The sequence below is a fragment of the Dermacentor variabilis genome, chromosome 7 (genome assembly GCF_050947875.1).
Source record: "Dermacentor variabilis isolate Ectoservices chromosome 7, ASM5094787v1, whole genome shotgun sequence".
Lineage (NCBI taxonomy): Eukaryota > Metazoa > Arthropoda > Arachnida > Ixodida > Ixodidae > Dermacentor > Dermacentor variabilis.
This window is the reverse complement of record NC_134574.1, coordinates 103309932-103335435: the sequence shown is the minus strand read 5'-3', so window position 1 is coordinate 103335435 and position 25504 is coordinate 103309932. Positions and strand designations below refer to the sequence as shown.

The 25504-nt window shown below is 47.1% G+C and overlaps 1 protein-coding gene across 1 annotated transcript in view; it reads right to left on the bottom strand.

The window, feature by feature from the left end:
• The window catches only part of Atg2 (Autophagy-related 2), a 118521-nt gene that overhangs the window by 9828 nt on the left and 83189 nt on the right, over nt 1–25504 (bottom strand). The window contains exons 31-41 of the mRNA XM_075698916.1: nt 24970–25177; nt 23269–23326; nt 19759–19942; nt 16167–16334; nt 11939–12043; nt 11716–11821; nt 10164–10326; nt 9253–9322; nt 7126–7208; nt 5006–5127; nt 1501–1655 (exon numbers count right to left, since the gene is read on the bottom strand). Of these exons, the coding sequence (XP_075555031.1) occupies nt 1501–1655; nt 5006–5127; nt 7126–7208; nt 9253–9322; nt 10164–10326; nt 11716–11821; nt 11939–12043; nt 16167–16334; nt 19759–19942; nt 23269–23326; nt 24970–25177 (1422 nt within the window). The remainder of the gene's footprint in view (nt 1–1500; nt 1656–5005; nt 5128–7125; nt 7209–9252; nt 9323–10163; nt 10327–11715; nt 11822–11938; nt 12044–16166; nt 16335–19758; nt 19943–23268; nt 23327–24969; nt 25178–25504) is intronic.

Below are 25504 nucleotides of genomic sequence, written 5' to 3'. Positions count from 1 at the left end.
GTTTCTCTACCATCTGAGCTAACCAGGGAGCTAGCAGGTTGCAGAGAAAGGCAGAATTAATTGACAACACAAAGTGCAGAGACATTGGAATAAGGCACATCAGTTCTGCAAAGTTTCTGTGGGGGGTTTCCTTTGTAGCATTGCGCTACTCTTGGGCAGATGGCAACTTACCACTTTCACAAAACCTCCTTCATCTTGCATATTTCTGAAGAACTCATTTGCCATAAGTGCAACATTTTGTTCACACACCTGCATGAAGACTATCAGTTCTTTTTTTAAAGCGAAGCTTTCTTTGCCTCTTGCTTCGACTTTTGTGCTGCTGCTGTGTTCTTGCATGCCGCGTCGGGGGGTGGTTTCGAATGTCTTTATACATGGCAGGAGCATGGCAGAGAGGAAAGTTGATACGAGGGACTTGTCTGGACCTTCCCATCGCATGTGCACAATGCACTCTGGAACTTCCTGGGTGTCACCACATTAGCCTTTTGGCAACTGTAATTATCCGTGATCCCGATCAAAAGCATTGCAGGAACTGCAGCGCTTACCTTTCTACTAATGTGCAAATGTATAGGGCGCATGAATAGAACTGTAGGAAGGATGGGGGGGAGGCGGAGAATCGGTAGAACTGACAAGTGAATAACAGACTTGCTACTTTCACAGTTCCCAAACAGGAGGACGGGTGGGAGAGGGAAAAGGTGACATGAGAATACATGGAAACGGCAGTTGTGGGCAAACTGATCTCACAGTACGGCACATCTTTGCTATTTCAGAAAAATAAATGCCATGTAACTTTGTCAAGTGGACAACTGATGCAGGGCGTGCAGATGCAAAGCTGCATTACAAGACCATAGAGTAACACTACAGAAGCCATCGCACGTTAAAACATCACTTCTGTGCCCACCGTGGTAGCTTAATGGCTATGGCATTGCTTGAGGTCATGGGTTCAATCCCGACCTCAGCAGCCGCATTTTGATGAGAGAGCGAAATACAAAAACAGTAGTGCGATTAAATTTGGGCTTCACCTTAAACGACGACAGGGTTTCAAAATTAATCCGCAGTCCGCCGCCATGGCGTGCCTCATAATCCAATCGTGCTTTTGGCACGTACAGCCCGATAATTCAATTAAACTTGAACACTTCTTCCGCAATGCAATGTGCTGTGTGAGGTAGTGATAATGCTCCACCCTCTTGGAGATTATAACAGTGGCAAACAACAACGCTTCAAGTCTCCCTGTGTACTACGCAGACAAATAGCAATGTTGCACACGAGGTAATGTTTAACGTGCAACTCACAACTCTGGTACTGGACTAAATGCTGAAGGAATTGCACACTCGCTGTCACCATCACCACTAATTACCGTCAATTAAAGCAAACAGCATAGAAAGCTTTGCTTGCATCGATTCCTACAGTGCGTTGGATCCGCATATTTCTTTTTCTTCCTCCAGCGTATTAAGGACGCGCGACACATGACTAGACAACACGACGAGACTTGCTAGCACTGACCTGCACGGTCTGGACGACCTTGTTGGTGAGCTCGAGGCAGGCCATGGCAGTCGAGATGGTGAAGGAATTGGCTCCCCGCTGCAGGCCGCGCACAATGCGGCCGTCCCGTCGGTACTGTTCCACAGGCATCCACACTAGGTCCCGAAGGCCGCTAACTGCGTGGGTCAGGTGGGCACAACGTTTTTAGTCCAGGCAAAGTTGCCAGATACAGATGAACCTTGTTATAACTAAGTTGCATTTGACCTGGAAACGCCTCAATTATATCCAATATTCGCTATAAGCATATTATCTGTTACATGCCAATATCAGTGAGAAACAGTTTAGATTTACTTTGCTACATCCACGTTTCATACACCGAAGTTTGGCTGTAGTACACAACCAGAATGGTCCATGTTGGTCCACTGGAGGCCTTAGGCTTGTCACCAAGGGGGATCCTAGACTGATGTACAGTGAAACTTTGTTACTATGAACACCACATTAACGAACGTTTCAGATTAACAAACTTTTCAGAAATCCCTTGCTGAGTGCTTATAGTTTCAATGTAAAAATATTTCAGTAATACAAGTTTCACAATACTGAATGTTCAGAATAACGATCGCTATTCAGGTTCCTGGTTATGTTAACAACACCTCTGTACTACGCACTAATGATGCCAAATTTGGGGATTCTTAGATTTCCGTGAATCCTTTACAGCAGCCGGAACAGGAGGCTAGCAGATGACAAGGCGCAAAAGCGGACGGTGTGGCGTATGGGTTTGGAAAACCTGAGGCGGCACCGGAGGAAAACAATGCTGGGAGGGGCTTTATTGCAGAGGCAACAACACATCAGGTTTTGCAAGCTCATGCTCCACCCAAACAAGTGTTGCCCAGCAATGGAGGCGCGTCTGTTCTATCTTTCGTGCTTCTTTCTGCACATGCCTTTTCTTTCTTTCGTGCTTCTTTCTGCGGCCGTACCAGCTACGCACGCAGAGTAGTGGAACCTCCATGCTCGCATAGATGCCACACAGTCGCAGTTTCCGGACGGTGACGTTTACATGTGCTTGCACTTTAATGGTTCAGGTGTCCGCTTCGGGTGAGACAGTTTCAGTGTCCACGGCAAGGAATGTGAAAAACAAACAAAAAGAAATATTACGCTTTATAGGCGACAAGGAGCTTCTTCACTGTCGTTGGTTTTCTTGGCGTCAGTGTCTCTTTCGTGTATGCCACTATATACGGGGGTGTGTGGCAGCAGAATCAATGAAAAATAGCAACAGTGTGGGCCAAGAGCCAACAGCGATGTTTTCGTGGATAGCTCGTGCGGTGACAACAGATAAACGGATGGGTTGACTGGTAAAGTGGTTAATTTTGGGGCTTTCCCTCTAACGACCTTTTAGAATAATGAACAGTTTGCCACGGTCCCCTGAAGTTTGTTATACCGAGATTTCACTGCATTTGAACGCTCAACTTTCGCCGTGCTGTCGCTTTGATACAATCAGAGGTGCTGTAGCAGCCCTGTGAGCTAATCAGAAGTGGCAAAATGGTGTATTTGACAGTAGGGTAGAATAGCATTCCTACATGGGCCTTGCTTCCTATGCTACTGCTGTCTACAATTGCTAACAGAACAGTGAGATGTATAAATCCTGCCGGAGACCATATTCTTGATGGGCCGGACCCAGACAGCTCGGCACTATCCGGATTTGGGTTAAGAATCTGCTATATGGCCTGTGCTTTCCCTGCCTTTATCGTGCTCCTTGGGTAGTATTTATGAAATGTGTACTTAAAAGAAGCCCACCATTCTGTTGTACGCAAGATTTCTTTGTTTGCTGTGCAAGTTAGTTGCCATTACATACGCAGCACTGCCGCAGATATGCATGGGAGCAGAAACCTCTAAGGCACTTGTGCCTCTGCCTCCTCTTGAAATTTCCAGAAAATAAATTCAGTTAAATTCAATATAACTATAAAAGAACAACAGGACAGGAAAACGGACAGTGCTGCCCTGCCTGTTTAGGGTATATCTGTTCTGTCTTTCTGCACTAGTTACAGGAGAACCTCCGATTACGATCCGGTTTCATGCGATTTCCCAGCAAGACTGTTCACGATCGATAACACAAAATGAGCCAATACAGTTACGCTTCTTTTTTACTGGTTAATAACTTAACATGCTCCAGGAAACAATCTTTCGGCACTGACATTCGTTACATTGCCAAACTGCGATCGTACGATACGTTTTTCAGTGGCTAAGTTTCATGTGAACAAAGAAACGTGCGAGGCACATGTGATCAAGAGCAGTAGGTGCCCGTCACGGCAGATTTCTCACAGTACTCCCCCGCCCGTGTCACGTGAAAACGCCTGCACAAACCCAGCTTCCTTCTCCGGTACCAGCAAATCTCCTCGCGGGTCGTCGCACGTTGCATTCAAAGCTATCGCCACCAAATTTACTGCAATAAGCACTTTCACTAATCCGTTTCGAAGTGCATGTGCTGTAGGGAAGTGTGCAGCCCGCTTTTGACAGGCGATATCCCAAGCGCGCCACCGTTCCCTGCTGCATCCTGCGCATAGTGAATGTCCTGCTTCACTCTGGTGGCACCTAATTCCGCCGTCACTCACCAGCTCGATTTCGCTTCCATTTCCCACGAGGTCTTAAAACACTGCACAACGGGAAAGCGACAAAGCGCGTCTCGGCCTGCTCGGTTCTCATCAGCTCGACGCATGTCAACGGCGCCTCGTGTTGACGTCGATTCTCGCCGAGTGGGCATGGTAACACTTCCGGCCAGAACACCCTGCCCGAAGAAGCTGCTGGCTGAGGCAGAGTTCGAGGAGTATGTACGTAAGCTTGCCGAAGCGACAAAAAAAAGGCGATGTATGCATCGGTGTTTTGCACTGGCAACGATTCATGCAACGCTTCGCATTAGGAAAATGTCAACTATAGTTGAGTCTGCTGAATTTTCCGGTTATGCTTTCTTCCCAAGCTTTTTTCCAGAAAGAATGGATGAGGTTCTCCTGTATTTCAGTGCAAATCTAGATTAACAAGGCTAACTTTAAATCCCGAATGACCACTTTTGGTGATGTCCCTTTCAATGCATGCAAGTTTGTAATCCGGAGAATTCTGTAGATTACTTGCCCGGCAATTTCGCTTTACAATGAAAACTACAACTAAGCCGAGGTCCCAGGCCTGTTCAAGAACACTACTCATGTCAGAGTTCCGGTCCAATGCACCCACCAAATATCATGTAATGATCACTGCATGCATTGGTGAAGTGTTCGGCATAGTTAGTGCAAGCGGCTTAACTGAAGAACATCAACAATGCAGTAAAAATGGCTTCCAGCTTCAACTTTGTCACAATCGGACAGCATTCGCAGTAACAGGCCTGCAACTACATCAACTGAAACTGCTATTTCTTTCAAGCTTTTCACCCCGTTCCAGATTTCACCATCAGGGCTGCAATAGCAATTGCCACTTGTCTGTCTGCGTTGTAGGAGTGTACTTCATGCCAAAGCAGGCTGACAACAAGGCATGTGTCACTCACAAAGCTGCACAAACGAGTGCATGGGACCAACTCCGCCGAGCACGCTTGGCACCTGGTTTTTCTTGATGTCGTTGAGCCACTCGTTGATCGCAAAGGAGAGCAGCTTGTCAAAGCCCAACAACCTGCAATAAAAATTTGGAACCAGGAAATGAAAAAAAAAAAAAAGAAAAACAAAATGGCACTGCAACTACAGCTGGCATCACATGGGAAGGTAAAGTAGCAGACCAACATAGCAGGTGAATTATGTAAAAAAAGAAAGGGGTGAGGGGCAGGGGGAGGTGAAGTGGTCAAAAACATTTGGTTTCCTAAAAAAATTTCTAGAGGGAACTCTGTTGCTACGTTCATTCAACTGCCACAAGAATGATGAGTAGCACATGAATTCGTTTAATCTCTGTACTTGTAGCTTGTAATGTTCCTCTAATGTTAAGCCTAGACCACACGTACGCTTGCGGACGCGCGCAAGCTCGCGTTCACGTGCCCACGCATGCGCAGACGGTGCGGCATGGCTCGTATGCGTTGAAACGCGGCGTGATCTCTGGGAACAGCTCCGCTCTGTTATCGAGCGCTTCGGTTGACTCGCGTCGGCGCGCCTAGCTACGCAGCTACGGCGCGAAACGTTCAACTCTCGGTGAAGCAGATTTATATCATGCAAGGAAGTGGTTCTTCTTTCCTTTTTACGCTGCTCTAACAGCTATAAAAATATTACAATTACGTTTATATAAATTGAAGCATTTTAAAACACTGTCGATAACAAAGTACGAGGCGGTGCCTACCAAGGCGTCTGTGAGTGAGCCCAGTGAGCGCGCGCTGTCGCGCGTCTTTGTGGATGCAAACCGCCACTACTCGCGAGGCGCGGCAGGCGCTAGGCGCGCGGACGCGAGCTTACGCACGTCTGCAAGCGTATGTGTGGTCTCGGCTTTACAGTCGAACCCACGTATAACGATCCCGGACATGACTGATCTATTCGTTATAGTGAACACATTTCAGTGCACTTGTTATTTTCCTACTCTACTTATTGAAGCTGCATTCAGATACAATGAACATTTTTTACAGCGCCTTATTGTTGCAATGAACACTTCAAACTGCGACGAAGATACGACATGCTAGATTGGCAAGAGTTGTGCAACATAAGAGTTTCATACAATAATTCCTAAATGAAACACTGGTGCTAGTGTTTACAGGAGCGACAAGTGCATGGCACTTCAGCCAGCATGGGAACGATGGTTAGCGCGCGGAATGCCTAAGCTTTGTCTTGCCAGCTTTGACCGGCTTCTTGACATTGCAAACTCGTAATTTTTAACAAAATACTGCATTATGAATAATTAAACATTCATAACGTTGTCTGACAGCTGGATTCATAAGCCCAATAAGCCCAATATTGAAACAATCCTAGAACGCTTCGTTCTCATACCTAGAGTTAGTGTACTAGAACCCACCTAAGTTCTGCCGACTGTAAAATAATCACATGCTCTTGAAAAAGAAAATAGCGGATATGCTCACGATTTTGAAACGACAGATCCGCAGGAGCCGGCGTTTTGATAAAGATACAATGCCAAATTTTCTTCGTTAGATTGACGTTACGCAGGAAATTTGCAGATTTTTTAAATGAAAGTTTGCAGCTACCATAAAAACCAAAATATAGGTAGTCTTTCTAAGTTTAGTAAAAAGTGCCGTGTCATCTCGTGGTGGTCTTTGGCATAATTTAAAATACTGTCTGGCGACCATCGAACAAGAGAAAAGAAGCATTGTTGCAAATGCGCAAACTTTTCAAACTCTGCAAATATATGCCTTGGGGTGAACAGTTAGTGAATCTCTGCTTGGCCTTATGCTGCATTTGAATACAATGTAGAATACATGCAAGCAAACAGGAGCATGGTGGAACTTTGCCATTTTAGGTTTTCCACTAACAGAAAGCAAAATGGTGCTTCTTTTCATACCGAACTTCCAAGATGCCATGGAGAATTTCATCGCAGACATTGTAATTGAGCCCTCTCAGTAACAGAATATTCGATTCATTGCAAAGACAGTTCACTTCGCTCGTAAGCACACAGCAGGCATTGCTTTCATTTTTTTGCTCATGCAAGGGAGAAGAGATCGGGGATGGCTAAAGAACAGCTTACCCCTGCCTCGTTTGTAGCTTTTTGAGGGTGATCTCTAGGCAGTTCAGTTGACCCAGGCCCATCAACAGGCCTGCCAGTGCTCCCTGAAGAAGAGGAACGAGGTAGGTAAGCATCCGGAATGGAACTTGAAGGCCAACAGCAACGAAATCTCACTTGGGCTAAATTGCCCAGAAATGCTTAGCATATACTACCAATGTAATCTTGGCAAAGTTGCAGGTCTGGTATGTGTGTCTCATTGTCTTATTAGTAGCCTTTAAATAGCGCATAAGCGGGTGATGTGTGCACCTCTGGGGGGCGGTAGTGATACGGATTTGGCGAAAGTTTCAGAACCATACGCAACCACTGATCTCTCGGTTGAGCCTAGGTGCCCAGGCAGGTTGCTCACTCAACGTTTGCAACTAATGGGCGCCTCTCTCGGCATGCTTTCTCGATGCGCACACGATCTGAGCTGCTGCAAGAATGCCGACCCGTTGCATTGCCATCGGGTGCTTGAAAACGTTATCGAACACGAGCCATGGCTGTGCAGTACAGAACACTGCATATAGGAAGGACGAACATGTCTTTCCTGTCCTAGCTCTAAGTGGTGAAGCGTGCGCCGTGACAGGCAAGTGCGACACAGACCAGCAAAACTGTACATAGCATGTAAACTAAAAAAAAAAGCATGGGCTCGGTGCAAGGGTAGACTGGGCCGGTCTAGAGGGTAGACCCCTCTATATGATGATAAGTAGCCTCAGCTACTTATCCTTTATTACAGATGACAGTAGTTGTCTGACCGTTCGACGAGTCCAGTGTTTCTAGTGTGTCGGGCAGCGGCTGGTGAAGCCGCTTACGTCATGCAGGAGACCAAAAGATCACTAAAATTTTATGCTGCGCTTTAAACATTACCTGCAGCAGCATGGTGGTCTGTTGTTGCTGCAGCACAAGTGCACAAGTGAGCGAGCGCTTAGTAGAAGGTGCAAACTCAACTCGTATTGCAAGCGTAAAATTTTCCACAGAGGCTACTGTATGTCTAAATTATTTAAAACAAGGCTTTTTATGCGGTCCAGAATTTCGTTGCTGTTAGCCTTTAAATCGTCTTTGCAAACAAGCAAGAAGCAGGCAGAACAACCTATGTTAAAGGGTTTCAAGAACACTTGCATTATATCAAAATAACTAGACAGATTTAGTGCCAATTTCAGCGACACTGGAGCACAATTTAGCGAAAATTGAGAGACTTGTGTGCCTCAGCTTAGCTACATGCTCGAAAAAAGATGGCAGCACTGTTTGTGGGTGTGCAGGCTTGCGTTGGCTGGTGTTAAACGGGGCTTCATCTAAAACGTGGATATGACTGCACAGGTAACGCATTCTTAAAATAAAATCTTCATAAAGGTTTTCGTTCACCCGTATTACATCATTCAATGAAGTTCACGCACCTGCTGTGCATGGCCAAGTGATGAAAAGAAAGAACAGGAGACAAGCTGTTACAACGCAAGCGTGGACCTTGTCTGTCCTCAAACTTTAGCAGCCTGCCGATACTTTTTATGTTTCATATAATTTTCACATTCAAACACAAGTCATGACTGAATAAAACACGTGTAATATTAAAGGTAAAACTGTTTTTGACATGTGGCTTTAATAAAGAATGAACGATTGTGACAAACGGAATGGAGCTAGCCAGGCATGTCTTCAAAGAGTCCTGGCTTTCCGAGAACGCTGTCAATCCGAGCCACCATATTCCGGCATCCCCATGCATGCAACAGCATCACAGTGCCAGTTATCCCTATAGGGAAATATTGCGAGTGTCTGACCTGCACACGTTGCCCATCACAGAGGCCATGCACCAAGGCTCACACCACCACAATGTGTTTACGCCGCTATACTGCGAGTGGCACTGCACTGCTGATGCAATGAATGCAAAAATTTTGATGCATGCATACTAGAGTGAATCACTTACACTACCAGGCCTGCTGTGGAAAAATGTGCCTCATTTAACCTTGTATTATATTCAGAACCATTAACCACATTATACTGAGAGACATTTGCGACATTATAATAACGAGGCATTATAACAGACATTTGTGGCCACATTATATTTGCGCACATACAATATACACATGAACACTGCCTGCAAAAGCAGCTCAAACTCGCCTGTTCCATGAGTACCCGCTTGCCGTGGTAATCTATCCGAATGGGGACGTCCGGCGTGAACACGAATGACCTGTAATGAGGAGGAGTACCACTTGAACACCATGCGCAACTGCTAAATGAACCCCACCCCGGCCCAGGGAGCATATAGTAGTGCACAACTAATGGAAGAGACCAATGCAATAAGGGCCACTATTAGAGCAGAATGTACACATGCCAACTACAAGTCGTAGTTGTTTCACTTCTGTAAAACAACTGACATTTCTAAAGATATCACGTCTAGGCACATTCAACTTACTAAACCATCTATTAAACAGTGACGCAATTTTCCTGTGGAACATACGGCAAGCATCTGCGTGCAATAAGCAACCCTATTTCAGGCAATGTATAAATATACTGATTGAAAAATCTGCAGTCTTGTACTGTATAGATCTGCGTAGACCTGTTGCAATTCCGTGCAGTTTCATAACTGTATGCAATGGCAGTAACGCAATGTCACAAGAGCGACATGATGAGGACATAAGGTGTCTTATCAATGTGAGGCAAGACATTTTTTCATAGTGGCTTGCATCATTATGAAAAATCAGCATGAAAACAGCAAGGTCGACAGAAAACAAACTGTGACAGTCGACTCCATCTGTCCTGCCTTCTTTGACACAGTGCACAGTATTGATTATCTTGTGTTCGTTAAGACAGTTCTTGGTGATCTGCATAATTGTTGTGCCGGCCAAACCAAGCAGACGACATCTTAATTAAGGAACCAAGTTTGACAACACAACCATTGTGCGCGAAAAGAAATTTTAGATTCTTGCAGATATATGTGCACGGTGTGCACAGCATGAGAGTAAACACAGCATATTGCTTTTTTTTCCCCCCCCACTTCTGGCATTTCCAAATGAGTTGACTCAACTTGCCTTATGTACATTGGCATCGGGATAGAATTGGAACTCGAGCTCGTCGGCGAGACGATGCACTCAGGTGGACAGGGCTCGTCAGTTGCGAAGGCCACATGCCGCCCGGGGTCGGCTGACGGCAGGCTGTTCGCTGCGCTAGCAGAGGCATGCCTGACATCTGCAGCTGTGGGGAGGGAATTGAGACAGTAGCAGAGATCGTGCGACAAGATTAACTAAGTAAACACTCAGGCTGTAAGGAAAGTGGTGCAGTGCAAGTGCACCTAAAATCTGTGACATAAGAAGTCCTAACTTTTGCCCGGAAACAGCAATGGTGACCTTCACAAGGAGCCCACTGGCGTTCCAACCATTAGCAGCTTCTGCATGGAAAGCTAACTTCTGCACAAAATTCCATTTTGTGGACAAGACCAATATTTGCATTACATGGCACATACAAACTTGCTGCAACCTGAGCCCGAGCTACGAATAAATCATTTAGTCAAACAAATTCCTGCTTTACCTTGAGAATTCTTTACAACTCAAATGTGTCATTAGCTTGTTTTAAATACTTTGTTTTAAAATTCATCCTTGCACTGCTATTCACCAGCATCCCGGTCAACTCGGGTGGCACGGCAAACACCTGTCAGGTGTGATTCCACTTTCATTAGTGTTAGGATTGGGGGCTCAATCCCATCGCTCATAACCCGTTGTCAAGGTTGGAGCCGGGCATGAATTAGAAGGTAGCTGGCCCATGCCGTCGTCCAACTTATCCACGCTGAGGACGTTGATGAAGGGAAGGACTGCTTCTCGTCGAGAACGAGGAATATGGGTTTAATAATAATAATATTTGGGGTTTTACGTGCCAAAACCACTTTCTGATTATGAGGCACGCCGTAGTGGAGGACTCCGGAAATTTTGACCACCTGGGGTTCTTTAACGTGCTCCTAAATCTAAGCACACGGGTGTTTTCGCATTTCGCCCCCATCGAAATGCGGCCGCCGTGGCCGGGATTTGATCCCGCGACCTCGTGCTCAGCAGCCCAACACCATAGCCACTGAGCAACCACGGCGGGTGAGGAATATGGGTTTATTTACAGTATCTACATGCAGTTCATCAGTCTAGCATGACTGCGAGAGAAAGTACATCAGTCTAACATGACTGCTCGAGAAAAAGTGCATCAGTCTAGCATGACTGCTTGAGAAAGTGACTGCTTGAGATTCATGCCCGAATCCAATCTTGACACCGGGTTACGAGCGATGCGATTGAGCCCCCAATCTTAACAACTGGTGGCAGCGGTGAGATCGGTAAAAATAGATGGTCCGCCGAACGCATTCAGTCACAACGGCGATGAGGCTAGAGCGTAACGGTGGAGTTCCAGGAAAGTTGCCGCCCGCTGTCGCAAATGGCTAGCAAAACTTGCACGTCAGCTGGGCCGTGCCAGCGCCTCCACGTTCTTAACATTAGGCCACTGTGACCAAGAATCAAAACTGCCAGCTCATGCTCTACAGCAGATTGCAATGGTCGCAAAGTTGCCCCGACCGACTGTTTTAATGTTGAAATGTGGCAGCCTCCTCACCTCTTAAGGTCGCCAACTCTGGAGAATCGGCTCGCGGCGAAGATGGAGAGACCGGTGGGTTGGAGGACAAACCTGTGAAGAACTGAACCAGGAACAGCACAGCATCCTGCACGAGGAAAACGAAGTGTACACAACTTGTGTAGCCGCCATTCACTGGTCACCTGAAAAGCCATCAACACACTGCTTTTGATATTAACCAGAATGTGGGGGGGGGGGTCCATACCTGGTCAGCGTTGATTCTCAGTGGCTTGATCGACACTCGTATTTCACACTCCTCGGTACACGGAGCCTTGAGGTCGGGCCTGACACGTACACACTTGACACTGACCTGCAGAGGTACGTTTCAGGCATCCGAGAGTGTCATTCAAACCTACTCAAAAGAAGATACGTCAAAAGAACTACCAGGGGTAGCCTCAAAAGAAGATACGTCAAAAGAACTACCAGGGGTAGCTTCATGGCAAACAAAAATGCACTGCAGTGAAGCTGCCTCTAAACATGAACTTTGTGTATGACTCCATGTACTTCTACAGAGAAGACCACCACGTGCAACTCCATGGCAAAGCGGTGAAGTCTACCGCGTCTAACTAAACTATGCATTAATCAGGCCTTTAGAGTAATGCCTCTTTGCCATCCCCACTCCGTAGCTTCCAGCACACTAATAGGGATGAAAAGAGAGAAAGTGGTGGATTGGTGCAGCAACTACCTCTAACTCCACTTATGCTTGAATTTGAAAAATTCTTGCAGCAGAATATTTGCGAGGCGACGTCTTTACATAGTGGGGGCATTCTATGAATAGACTATAATCTCATTATAACAAAGTTGAAGGGGGAGCCGAAATTACTTCGTTATATTCATTACATTGTTATATTCATTATTGCTACTTACTCCACTATATACCCACCAGGGCGCACAAATGTACAGATGGAAATAAGAAGGCCGCTTTGCGGCCTGTGGAACTACGACACGGCCACAAATGCGATTAAATTAGAAGGAAGCAACAAAAGAATACCCGGCGTGCGCAACAAGTGACTTCTTAGCACCTGATGTGTTAACTTCAGATAGCTGCCTTCTGTTCCATTGTGATAGTCTTTCGCGTCTGCTGTCCACTTGGCTCGTCACGGTCAAACAGCACGTGGCACACAACACAGTGCTCTGCTGTGAGATCGAGGAGGCACGCAAATTTCGACTCATGGCCTCCGAGATTGCAACGATGACTATGCGATCTCGGAGGTCATGCCCAGCTGCCAGTCCATGCGGCCTATTGCAGGGAAAGGCAGAAGTGGATGCACGGCCTGGGCGTGACCCGTGAAAATGCGCCAAGGAAATCTTGGATGCCAAGCCCAGCTGCGACTGCCTGCACAACACGCTGTAGAGAGAAGTGAATGCACTAATTTTTCGCACCACCGCACATATCTGTGCAACATGGCACCGATTGCACTGCAGAGATCTTGGAGGCCACGCCCAGCTGTGCCTGCTTGCATGGCATGCCGCACAGAACTAAATGCACTAACCTTTCGCACCGCCGCACATAGCCACGCAGCGTGGCGTGGCTCGTACAAAAGAGAGAGGTCAGTTGAAAAGTGCAATAGTGAGCCACTGCTTGTGCACAGGTGAGCAGCTATGCATGGCGGTGAGAAAGACCAGTGTTGCTCTGTGGCTTATTTGACGCGGGGACATGAGAGTGTTGAGCTGCCGTGGTGAATGAGTGCCGAACCCCGCAGAAAGCGTTGTACTCGGCAGGCAGCGGTAGGGTATTTTTTTGGTTTTGGAGATAAATCTATCGGTACAGTAAACCCTCGTTAACTCGAAGTTGTAAAATCCGGGAAAAATTTCGAGATAAGCAGAGTTTCGAGTTAAGCAAAATGCCGAAAATTTCAGTGACCGGGTCACTGAAAGCCAGTGACAACCAGCACTGCTAACAAACGCTCCACAGCACGAGGGGAGCTTTCGCAATAAACGCAAATTCCCAGGAAAAACTGAATTTTATTGTTTTGGAAAGAACTGGGTGATGCTTGCCTGCTTGGCGTTGGCACTCGGCGCGAGAAAAGCGTCCTCGAGCTGCTGAACGCACTGCATGAGGCGTTGTTCGCCGCCGCTGCATTCAACTTTGTTGCGAAGCAAACGTAGCAAGTTCCTTGTTTCTGCAGTTGTCGGCACTTCTCTAGGTGGTTCTTCGTCAGCGTGATCGCCGTCGTTCACTGCCATTTCAACAATGTCGGCGTCCGACAACATTCCGGTAACGGGCACGCCCGACTCGTAGAGCGCGTACTCTTCAAAAGTGATTTCGCCGTCCTCGGCATCGCTGGCGCAGCCGGCAGCTTTGCGGACTTCGTCGCAAAGTTCATCGCAATCACTGAACTCGTCAGTGTCTGACTCGAGCGATTTCTCGGCGCGCGAAAATCCTGCGTGCGCGAAACAATTGGCAATCGTCAATGGACGTACTTGTCGCCAGGCTTCAGCGATCAGGTGGACTGCACCCAGCAAATCTATTTCGTACTTCTTACCACTGTCGTAAGAGCACAAAATGCGGTGCAAGAGACTCTTCCTGTAAAACTTGCGAGCCACCTCAATGACTCCTTGGTCCATAGGCTGGAGCACGGACGTCATATTAGCAGGCAGGAACTCCAGCGTGACCGCCTCCAAGTTGTTGATTTTTCCGTGGCCGGGGCAGTTGTCCACAACGAACAACACTTTCCGGCCGTCCCTTGCCATTTTGCGGTCAAGAGCACGTACATACTCTTCAAAGAGCGCTGCAGTCATCCAGGCCGTTTTATTGGCGCGGTAAGTTGCATCTCTCGGGAGCCGTGCATTTCGGAAGCACCTTGGATTGAGCGACTTACCGATGACAAGCAGCGGCAGTTTTTCATCGCCGGTGGAGTGGGCTCCGAAAAGTATCGTCACTCGGTCTTTGCGCTGCTTAGCGCCTGAGCACGCTTCTCCCTTCGGCGTGTATGTGCGGCTAGGCAGCATCTTATAGAACAGTGCTGCTTCGTCGAGGTTGAAAATGTCCTTGTCCGCGTAAGCCTTTTGCAGCTCAGCGAGGCGGTGGTTGCGCCAGGTGTCTGCAGCCCCTTCATCAACAGTGCCGCTTTCGCCGTGGATAGGCTTCGAGGCTACGTTATTTCTTTTTTTAAATCGTTCAAACCAGCCATTGCTGCAACTGAAGTCTGTGTGGCCCATCTGCAACGCCAGAGCGTCTGCCTTCTCCATCATCATTTGGGTTGTCACGGGAAGGTTGGCTGCCCTGACATTCCGGAGCCACAGCATGAGTGCTGCTTCGACGTCCGGGAATTTCGAGGCCCGAATCCGCTTCCGCTCGCTGGAAAAACTTTGCTCGAAGCCATCGAAGACCTTCTGCCGATTTTTTAAAACTGTCGATAGCGTCGACAAGGGGATGCCGAATTCTTTGGCGATGCTAGTTTTGGATCTTCCCGCTTTCTCCACTTCCTTGATTAACGCGACTTTTTTCTCCAGCGTCAGAGACTTACACTGCTTGGGGCGGGACATCGTCGTCGTCCGTTGACCACACACCACACACACAACAACAAAAAAATCGCAGTCAACGCGTGTCGTGCGCACAGCGCGACGAAACAAAGAACAGAGTCGCACACGCACAATAACGTTCGCACGTGCGAAATGCGGTGGCGCGACTACTCGATAAAACCCATGAGCCCCCGTGCGCAAGCGGCGCACACCACGTGACTGCTTCCAAGGTTACTTGACGTGGTTGACGGAAAACGGCTGCATCCGCGGGAATTTTGTATTCGCCCTTAGATCGTGACCGCGTTCGGCACTTTAGTAGGAACCAAGCGCTCGCTCGGAGCCTTTATCACCTTTTGGTAACGGCCTTTGCCTTCAGCCGTCCCGGTCGAAATTTCGAGATATCCGTATTACGCCCGAAAAATGCTTCGAGATAAACGGGTGCGAATACATAACGCCTATGGGTGGGGAAGGCGCGGCGTGGAAAACTTTCGACTTAACCGATATTTCGAGATATGCGAGTTCGTGTTAACGAGGGTTTACTGTATATCTATTGGCAGGATAGTTTCACTTTGTTAAAGCAATCTTTTAAATACATAGATCTCAATGGGGATTTCGAGGGGAATTTCATTTACTCCGTTATATCCATTTTCGTTGTACCGAGGTTCAATAGCAGTTAGAAGTCTTTCGGGGCCCCTTCAAGAGCAGCATTATAGCAGAAAAAGGCACATTTAGTGAGGTCGCTTCTATATGCAAACTGTGTTAGTTGCCCCTTCATTTCCTATGCAGTTCCCCAACTTTTAGTGCAGGTAATATTTACGATAAAGTAAAACGGAAAAAGATTTCAATGTTAAGAAACAAAATTGGAGGGTGGGGTTTCATCAAGTTAAACATCTCAACTGCCTTCACAATGCATAAAAAACTCCACACAGATGAGATGAGACACAGGGGAGAGGGGTGGTAACACTGACCATGTTGGCATGGGACTGCCTCGGCTTGGCCTCCGAGGCGTACTGATAGAGGAACTTGTTGATGCGTGATGAGGCCAGCCGGTCACATATTTCAACATCCTGGATGAGCAGGACCTGGCGCGATGCGTAGTACGTGTCCTCTGGGTACACCTCGTGCTGGAATCGGATCTGGAAACGCAGGACGCAAGAGCCATACCCGATGTGAGCTATCTGGCAAAAGTTCGTTCATTCAAGCAAACTTTATGTAGACTTATGCCTACATGGTACCCTTCAAATGTGGCCAAACTTGAAGGACACCTAAGGGCACCTTTAGAGTGGTATATTGTAGTGCCCCACACTAAAGGTGCCAAGCTCTTTGTGGTCACCTATTCAATAAATAATAAAATGTGCCGAGAGGCACATTCGGGTGTTTCACGAAGCCCTCAGATAGTAGAGCACTACGGTGAGAAGTCGCACAGCTCAGGCAATGCAGGCACAAGGCTTCGACCAAGTCGTCCTTTTCTCGAGGCAGTGCATACTGCTCATTCTTCCCCAGTACAGTCTACTCCCTGGAGATAAAAGGCGCTGTCCCGGCAACCTATCGGAAGGATAGTACAGGTGGGTCAAAGCAAGGCCTTAGTCACTGAACATGCACGAGGGGTTCCACTGTACAGTTCACAGGAGACGTTTGACTGACCACACGGTAGGGACCCTCGTACTTGGAAACGAGTTCGGTTAAAGTCCAAGGCTGGCAGCGGAAACCCAAAGCCACACTAGCAAGTCGGGAGCACAGGGTGCAAGAGCAGTGGGAGTATCCCAACAGTGCTTCTAGTGCTGCTGGTCTTCCGAAGGAAATGTGCACGTAAGTTTTGGACACTCTTCCGCATGTGCAGCAGCTTGGGACAGAGTAGTGGATTCCAATGTGCAGGAAGGCTCACGTCCGTAAAGAAGAAAGATTGGAAAATGCTGTGGTGGTCTGCATGGGGGTATTATATGCATACGTTACCAAAGTTAGAACACATTCCCAATTGGTCTGGTCAGATAAACAAGTCTCCAAATAAATAAGCACAATAAAGAAATTGAACTCATTTCACGATGACTGTCAACGGTAATGTGTTCGCACTGAATTAATATAGCGACACAACGTATTGCCACCGTCGAAACGAGTTATGTATGAGGCGAGTACTGCAGCGGGACTTCTCCTTTCACGCTTTCCTTAAAACACTCTGCGCCATTTGGCACCGCCAGGAAGCCTGGGGTTGCATCCGAAATGCATGGGGCGCATCGGTGCATGCAAACGCCGAGAACTGCGTCATGTGGCAACCGGGCTCCTCTCTCGCACTTCTTTCTGAACACACTGCGCCATCTGGTGGCGCTGCCGAGAAGTCCGTGCGTGGCCTCGGAGACTAGAAGCGTGGCATGCCGGTGCCTGCTAATGCTGAGAATCGTTCCCCCGCTTGCCGCACACTCAGTGGCACGTACTCTGTGACCCAAGTTCGCGAGACATTCACTGAAGAGCAGCAGCACATACCCCATGCATTCACGGCGCAACTCGCTAAAGCGTTCTCGTAAAAGGCATTAACTGAAAAGCGGCACATACCCGGTGCGTTTGTGGCACAGCCTGCAAATGTGTCGGGTTGCTGTCCTTGAGGAACCCTTGCAACACGGGTTCGATTCCGCTCAGCATCGGAGAAATTTAAGGGATCTTTTTCGTGATTGTAGAGCAGGCCATTCCCAGTGGCACCAAGTTGGCATCAAACAGGTTCACTGAAGAGTGTGGCACACACCTACTGGCACACGCCTACTGGCACACACCTACTGGCACACACCTACTGGCACACACCTACTGGCACACACCTACTGGCACACACCTACTGGCACACACCTTGTGACCCAAGTTGGCATCGAAGAGGCTCTTTGAAGACCAGCAGAGACTGAACGGCACATACCCGGAGCCCCAGGTCGGCGCCAAACAGTCTCCAACAGCGGTGCCTACCCAGTCCCACGTCTACAGTGACCCATGTCGGCATTAAAGAGCTTCAATGAAGACAGGCACATATGTACACATTGGCACACACTCAGTGACCAAAGTTAATATGATGGTTGGTTTCGAACCCTGTTACCTCAGCACCGCAGCCCGATGTGCTACCTATTCGACCACAAACTACCCAGTGACCCAGGTAGGAGGGAAAATGGTTAGATACAAATACATATACTGTGGGGAGCACCCGCCTCCATTTCCTCCAGCGTACCCGCATCGTCCCGTTCGCATGTGGCGGATGGGTCGGGCCGGCGTAGACAAGGGAGAGAGGCACTACGCGCCCTCCCTTTCTCCGTTGCTCTTGTGGCGCGCGTACCCCTCTCCCCCCACGCGGCTCATGGGAAAGGGAAACGTATCCGGCAGGCGAGGAGTACTTCCCCTCGCAATAAGGTAAAAAGGCATAAAAGTGCGCCACCGAGGGAGACTCTCTCTCTTGGGATGCCGACACCTGGACCGCCTGGACGAAAGCACCTGCCGCATCCCGTGAGTGATCTCGTTCGTCTGACCCACCCAGACAACGAGGCAAGCCTATTTACTACTATTACTGAGAGGACGTCCCTCTGCGAGTGTTCGCTATTGCTAATAGCAAGAAACGTTATTACCGTTGACACCGCTGGTTGCCTTATTCGTTCAAACCCGGCGTAGCCGCGATTCCCGCGCTACGGGTTGGGAGTACCACGAACGGGACGTGCGAACGGGACGACGCGGGTACACGGGAGGAAATGGAGGCAGGTGCTCCCCACAATACATAGACACAAACATATAGATAGATAGCCCCAGGAAAGTGTGCCAAGTACCCTAAGAATGGTAACGCATGAATAAATAAATGAAGAAAAGATTGAGGAGCACAGCCAAGGTTGCAAGAGGAAAGGCAGAGAAAGCTTGACCAGAGAAAAATGCACAGGCAAGGAGAACACCGTAAAGATCAAAGAAGCAAAAACAAGGCCAATCGAAGAGAAAGCGGCAAAGCATGCTGGAGAACGAAATATAGGCCAAGAAGCTCAAGCATGGATGATCAAGTGATACCACAGAGCAGAAAGAATGTTATGAAGAACAGTAAACCAATGCAAAAGTGGGACAAATCCACATGACTGAGAACGCTCAGCACAAAATTGATTGCTGAAAATTACAAGCTGAGGAAACAGGGTCAAGCAAAGTTACAGGCAATGCTGGCGTTTGCGTAATTGAATGCAGAACAGCATCTAATTACTGAAAATGGAGACAATTTTCAGCTGAACATCGTTTAGCGTGTTAACAGCTAAAAACAAAATTACATGTTAAATTCGAGCCTCGAATCCTGCACGTTATGCAGGCCTATTTCATAATTGCTGCTGTCATTCCAGTGAGCCCGTGAACATAAAAATCCTGAAAAATCGGGTAATACTCATAATCCTTGCAAATGTGGCTTGCATGGGGGGTGGAAAAGGTAACACTGCTGGATGCAGCAGAAGCAGAGGATCACAAGCAGAAAGCATAGCAAACGTAATCGCGCACAGTAACATGTCCGCAGGCGTGTTCAGTTGAGCACACGGCCCCAGATGCAGCAAGTATGAATGGTTTTTGCTCAAACACCTTGTTCATGTGCAGTTCCATGAGCACGTCCTCACACCTGCCAGGACCGCCCTTTCGAGCCCTTCGGTGCCGGGGAGTCTGCGGCGGGGACTGCGGCTTGAACGGCAGCAACTCGATGGCTGGCGGACCATCCCTGCTGTAGCTCGCATTGCCGATAACGGGTTCCAGAACAACATTTGCGTAGCTGAAATCGACAGAGCGACATGCTGCACAAGCGGTGAGGGGATGGTGATGATGATGAGGGTAGTAATGAAAACTTTGAAAGGAAACCGAGGACACTATAAGGAGCGATAGGAAGGAAAGTAGTGTTTCATTGATTGATCGGTTGATGCCTCCCCCCCACTCAACAGAGGTCCCAGAATGTACAAGGAAGGCTTTCTCGCAAAATAATTAGAACACCAATGCATTTCGCAGCATGTTTGTGGATCAATATCAAGAAACCGGTGCTACAGGCTCTGAATACCTGCTAAGTGAACATGCCTTCAGCATTGACTGTTTTCAATTCTGCAACTGAATCATGCCATCAAATGCTGTTAATCAAAAAGCTAAGTGTCAAATCTTCATAACTTAAATAGTGATTAATTATTTTATATCCGCATTAGCAAATGCCTGTATTGCACTGTTCTTAAGAATAACTACGTCTTGGCTGAAATACTACTGGATAAAAAGGAAGCAACATGATTCAGAGAGCAAAGACCAGTCGAGCTGGAATGGTGAGAACTGACTGACTGATCAAGTATAATGTCCTATGAAGTACAGTAGAACCTCATTGATACGATCCCCACTGTGTATAATTTTCCGGTGCCAACATTCGCTTATTGAGAACACAAATAGTAACCCAATACAGTTACAATACAGTTTCTTTTTTTACTGGTTGATATGTTCCCCGAAAACACAATCTTTTGCCAACCAAAGTTCAGTACATCACCAAACTGCGATCGTAGGATACATTTTCTGGCCGCTAGATCCCACGTAAACAAGGAAAGGGGTAAGGCACGCACCACTCGCAACAGCAGCACTCTAACAATACTCGCCCGCCCGTCTCTTGTGAAAACACCAGCATGCACTCAGTTTCCCATTTCGATACCAGCAAATCTCCTCCCGGGTTTTCGCACATAGAATTCATGGCTATCGCCACCAACTCAACTGCGATAAGGATCTTCGTTTATCTGTTTCACAGCCATGGGGGCCTAGTTCTATCATCGATAACAGCTCCGCCAGATGGGAGGCGGTTCTCCACAGCCCTCTTCTGGCTGACCAACTCTGGGCTGTCCAGCAGGCCCATGCTGCGGCCGAGAGGCTCGGCCTTCCGGTTCCCACATGGGAGCGGCCCGCTTCGTGAAGACTTACGATCTGCAGGACCATTACTGTACTATACCATAGCATACAATGGGGCCTAGTGCCATTGGAAGCGTACTACATGCTTTTAATAGGCAATAACTCAAACGTGCCATCTTTCCCTGTTGCAGGTGGCGCGAAATGAGCACCATGTTTCATTCTAACAGGGTCACAGGCATCGTATTCTGCCGTAGCCCACCAGCTTGATTTTCTTTCAGCTTCCCGTCACTGTCTTAGGTCACTATACAATAGGAAAACGACCTGCGTTCTTGAGTCACTTGGGCCCCACCAGCTCGACATATGTCGGCGTTTCATGCAGCAGCAATTAGCGCTAAGTGGGCACATCACAACTGCCCGCCGAAATGTCCTGCTCAAAGAAGCTGCAGACTCGGGCCAATTTTGGCGAGATGAAATGTAAGCTCGCCAAAGCTGCAAAAGTGACAGCGTGTGTCTTGAGTTGCTCGAGCCCCACCAGCTTAGCGCATGTCGTCTCATGCTGCGATGATATGCGCAACACTTTGTATTCATGAATGTCAACTACAGTTGAGTCTGCCAGATTTTTTGTAGTGATTCGGATTGTTCGTTTTCCCAGTTAGTATGTTCTTTTGTCGCGTTTTCCGAGATGTATAAACAAGGTTCTACTGTGTCTTATGAAGTACAATAGATATGAAAAGTGCCGTATTTAATTTCAACCAGTTGGGACCAACCTCCCCGCCTTTCTTGCGAATAAAATCTTTCCCTCCGCCAGTGCAGGCACATGAGTATTTTATGTATACTGCCCCCCCCCCCCCCCCATAACGCAGCCTCTCTGGCCATGGAAAGAACCAACAGGAAGAAATGGATCTGGGCACAGCTTGTGAAGCACAGCAGGGACCAAGAGACCAAGAAAAGTCAACACAGCTGGAATTGCCAGAAAAGTGTATGGACTGGGAAAGTCAGGGAATTCACAGAAGCAGGATGGATGCAAAAGTCGTAGTACAGGGGTGATTGGAGTGCACTCTGAAACTGATCTCAGCATCTTAGTCCAACAGAGGACATTGTGCAGCCAATAACTGGATGAGGACCATTATTTAAAGAGACATTGAAGAGAAATAACCCCTTTTGTGCTTTGGACGAGCTGGGTTCATCCACGCATTTCTGGTAAAAAAATGGCTACAGACAAGCTTAGTTCGTTGACAGCACTTTTAACTTTCTAGCAATGCCATGGGTGAGGTTAGTTTTGTCTCGATGCTTTGCATTGCTTTTGAAAGATGGCAGCCCACAATCTGGGGGCAGCACAAGCAGAAGCAATTTTTTTGAGTAAGTTTGAAGAATCATTTTGGCAACTGGGGTCTAAAAATAATTTGGCCATTTTTTGGTCAGAATTTGGGATAATAGCGTGGCACTGAAGGGGTCAAGTTAAGCTGGATTACTAAATTTTTACTTCAGCAACAAAATGGCCATACCTTACCACAAGAATCAATGTAAAAATGAAAGCAGGGTGATTACGCTGCCCCAAAGCTTCCACACCAGCTGGTTGTGAAGTATAGATTTTGACATTTTCAACTCTGAAATATGGACTTCATAAAATTCTGAAGAAAAATTCTAAAGAAACAAAAAAACAAACAAACAAAGCTTGGCCTTCATTTTGTCCCACCAGCGATTGCCCCTTTATCTTTAAAGTCTATAGAAATTATCTTTTTTAATTACCAGCCTAAATTCATTAGTGTTATTCTTTAGTGTCCCTTTAAAAATTGTTCCTGAATCTCAAGGTTACTTCAATAACAATGCATGTATTTTGGAAATAGCGCACCAACGTAAACCAGATCATGACGATGATCATGATGATAATGGCAGTAGTTTAAGTCGATATGCAGAATGCACATCGTGTTTGCTGGATTACAGCAGTAGAAAAATCATTCTCATTTAAGTAACAATTCGAGGCATTTATAAAGCAATTCACAGCTCGCTTTAGCATCCTAGGTATCAAAGTTTAACTTTTGTGCAACAGAAAGTGTGGTACAGTCGAACCTTGATTTAACGAGCATGGATACAGCAGTGTAAATTTTAAGTTTCTTGCTGATCTCAGCGCGTAAGAAAATATGACATAACAAATGTATTTTGCAAGGAAATCGCATCATCTGACTTGTTTCCATGCAAGCAGTCGGACACCCAAAGCTGTTCAGGACGTACCATTCTTCTGCTCCGTCATCCCAGTGACCAGTGCTTTTCTCGGCAGGCCTGGATGCGTCTGAGCAGGAGGGGAAAACACAACATGACAACTGCTGTCGTGCACTTGTTCTCTTTGTTCAGTTACAACTTACGGCTAGACTTCGGATATAACTCGGTAAGGGAATTGTCTTAAGTTGAATCTCGCTCATTGAGCTAGGGTAAGTCCTTTCGCTTTGCACCTAATTTTTTTTCCCACGGGTTAATTCGGAACACCTGCACACTTTTACACCGGTCATTTCAGATCAAGCACGTATTTCAAATTTACATGACATTGGGGCAAGAAAAAAAAATTTAATTCTGTGGTTTTGCATGCAAGAACCAAGATATGATTATGAGGCATGCCACAGTGAGGGGCTCTGGATAAATTAATGGAAATAATTAATGGAATCTGGGGTTTGTTAGTCATTCAGATGAGGCAAGGTACACAGGCGTTTCTGCATTTTGCCCCCATCGAAATGCAGCCGCTGCGGAAAGAATTCGATCTCATGACCTTGTGCTTAGCAGTACAACGTCAAAGCCACTAAGGCACCATGGCAGGAGTTGAGCTGGTAGGGGATCATTACAGTAATGGAGCGTGTTGAGCGCAAAGAAAACACCACAAAGAAGACATAACAATAGAGCACTTGGTTGTAGCCAGTTGATAGTAGCTCTGTTAGTCTGTGGCATTTTGACTGGGCTCAACATGACTGATCGTGATTTTGGTTCATCAATCCTCTCATCAGTGGATAGCTTTTGTCCTGCTAGGACCATTGGGGCACACACCAAACTAGAACTGTCTGCCATTACGAACAACCACTTCTGCGATTCAGCATGAAACGCTGCCTTTCCCTTGAGGCAGATTTGGATTCCCATAATCCAAGCACAATACAGGCACTCGGTGTAAGGTGTCATCACCGGTGGTGAAAAGTTGGAAGCCAGTGTTTCTTGGGTAATTCCACCATTATAGTAAATCGCAACAAGGACAAGTGCACATGCAAGATTGTCAATGCCACAGAAATTCACTGCAAGAAACATCAGTGAACCAGTAGTCAGTCATAGTGAAGCAAAGTGATGCAGTTTCTTTATACATATGCTTTCAACACTGATGTAAATTTGTGAACAGCAGCATGCAAACAGCTACGGCAGAGAAAAGATTGTAGTAGCACAGTAAACAGCGAAAGTGACAAGTTCACCTTAGTGTCAACTACAGACCGAAATGTTACTGTCCCTGAAATTCAGTTCCCATGAATACAGTCGGCGCTCTACTTCAGTCACCCTCTGTTCATGCCTTGTTTCGTTCCACTCACCAATACAACTTGTGAAAACGAGGAGCAGGGCTGATGTGATATCTTAAACCACCAAAAATAACCACCCTCTCAGCCCTCACGTCAGCTGGCCATGCCTAGAGCTTGCAAATATCTAAAGGACTAACCAGAGCTATAGAGAATCATACATTACACACTAGGACAACATTACGACTTTTTCAAACACTTTGGAGCACTACAATTGACTGCACTACAAACACTGACTGTAAAATGCAACTGGGAGTCAGAAAAAAAAAAAAAGCAAGCAATACACAGCAAGCAGCGACTTGTAAAAATTTTTCTGAACTGCAGCTAACATCTGCCTTCTAGTACACCATTGGCAGAAGACAAATGGTTCAGCAGAGGCGGCACGACTCACTCGGAGTGATGTTGCTCTCGAAGTCGCAGCCTCCATACATGTGCCAGACCAGGGTCATCTCCCGCAACGTGTACTTCTGTACGGGCTCGGGAAAGTTGCGTGGAGCTCGCAGCTGGTCTGTGTTGCGAGCAGAAGTCGAGAAGTAGTTCTCGTGTATCTCGAGCGGCTCTGAGACTAGCACACGAATCTGGGGTTCACCGCTGCGAGGCTGCGAAAAGAAGGCGTGCAAAGTCCATTGGCTGCTTTGTCACACTGATATAGACCAGCTAGCATGGGCAGACACTTAAAAGGGCCTTGAGCATTTTCTCTCAAAGCTAGAGGTTCCTGAAGCAAAAGCAAAGGTAAAAATAAAGCTAAACATACAAATCAGTGCAAACACCACAGCCCAACACTGAATAAGTTAAGATGGAAAAAGTACCATATTTTACTTCGTATAACCCTGCACTCCCAATTACAACACCTCGGAGGAAAAAAAAAAAAATTGCACAGAGATAACTGCACACAATAACACTTGAATTTCCTCAGGAACCAAGTA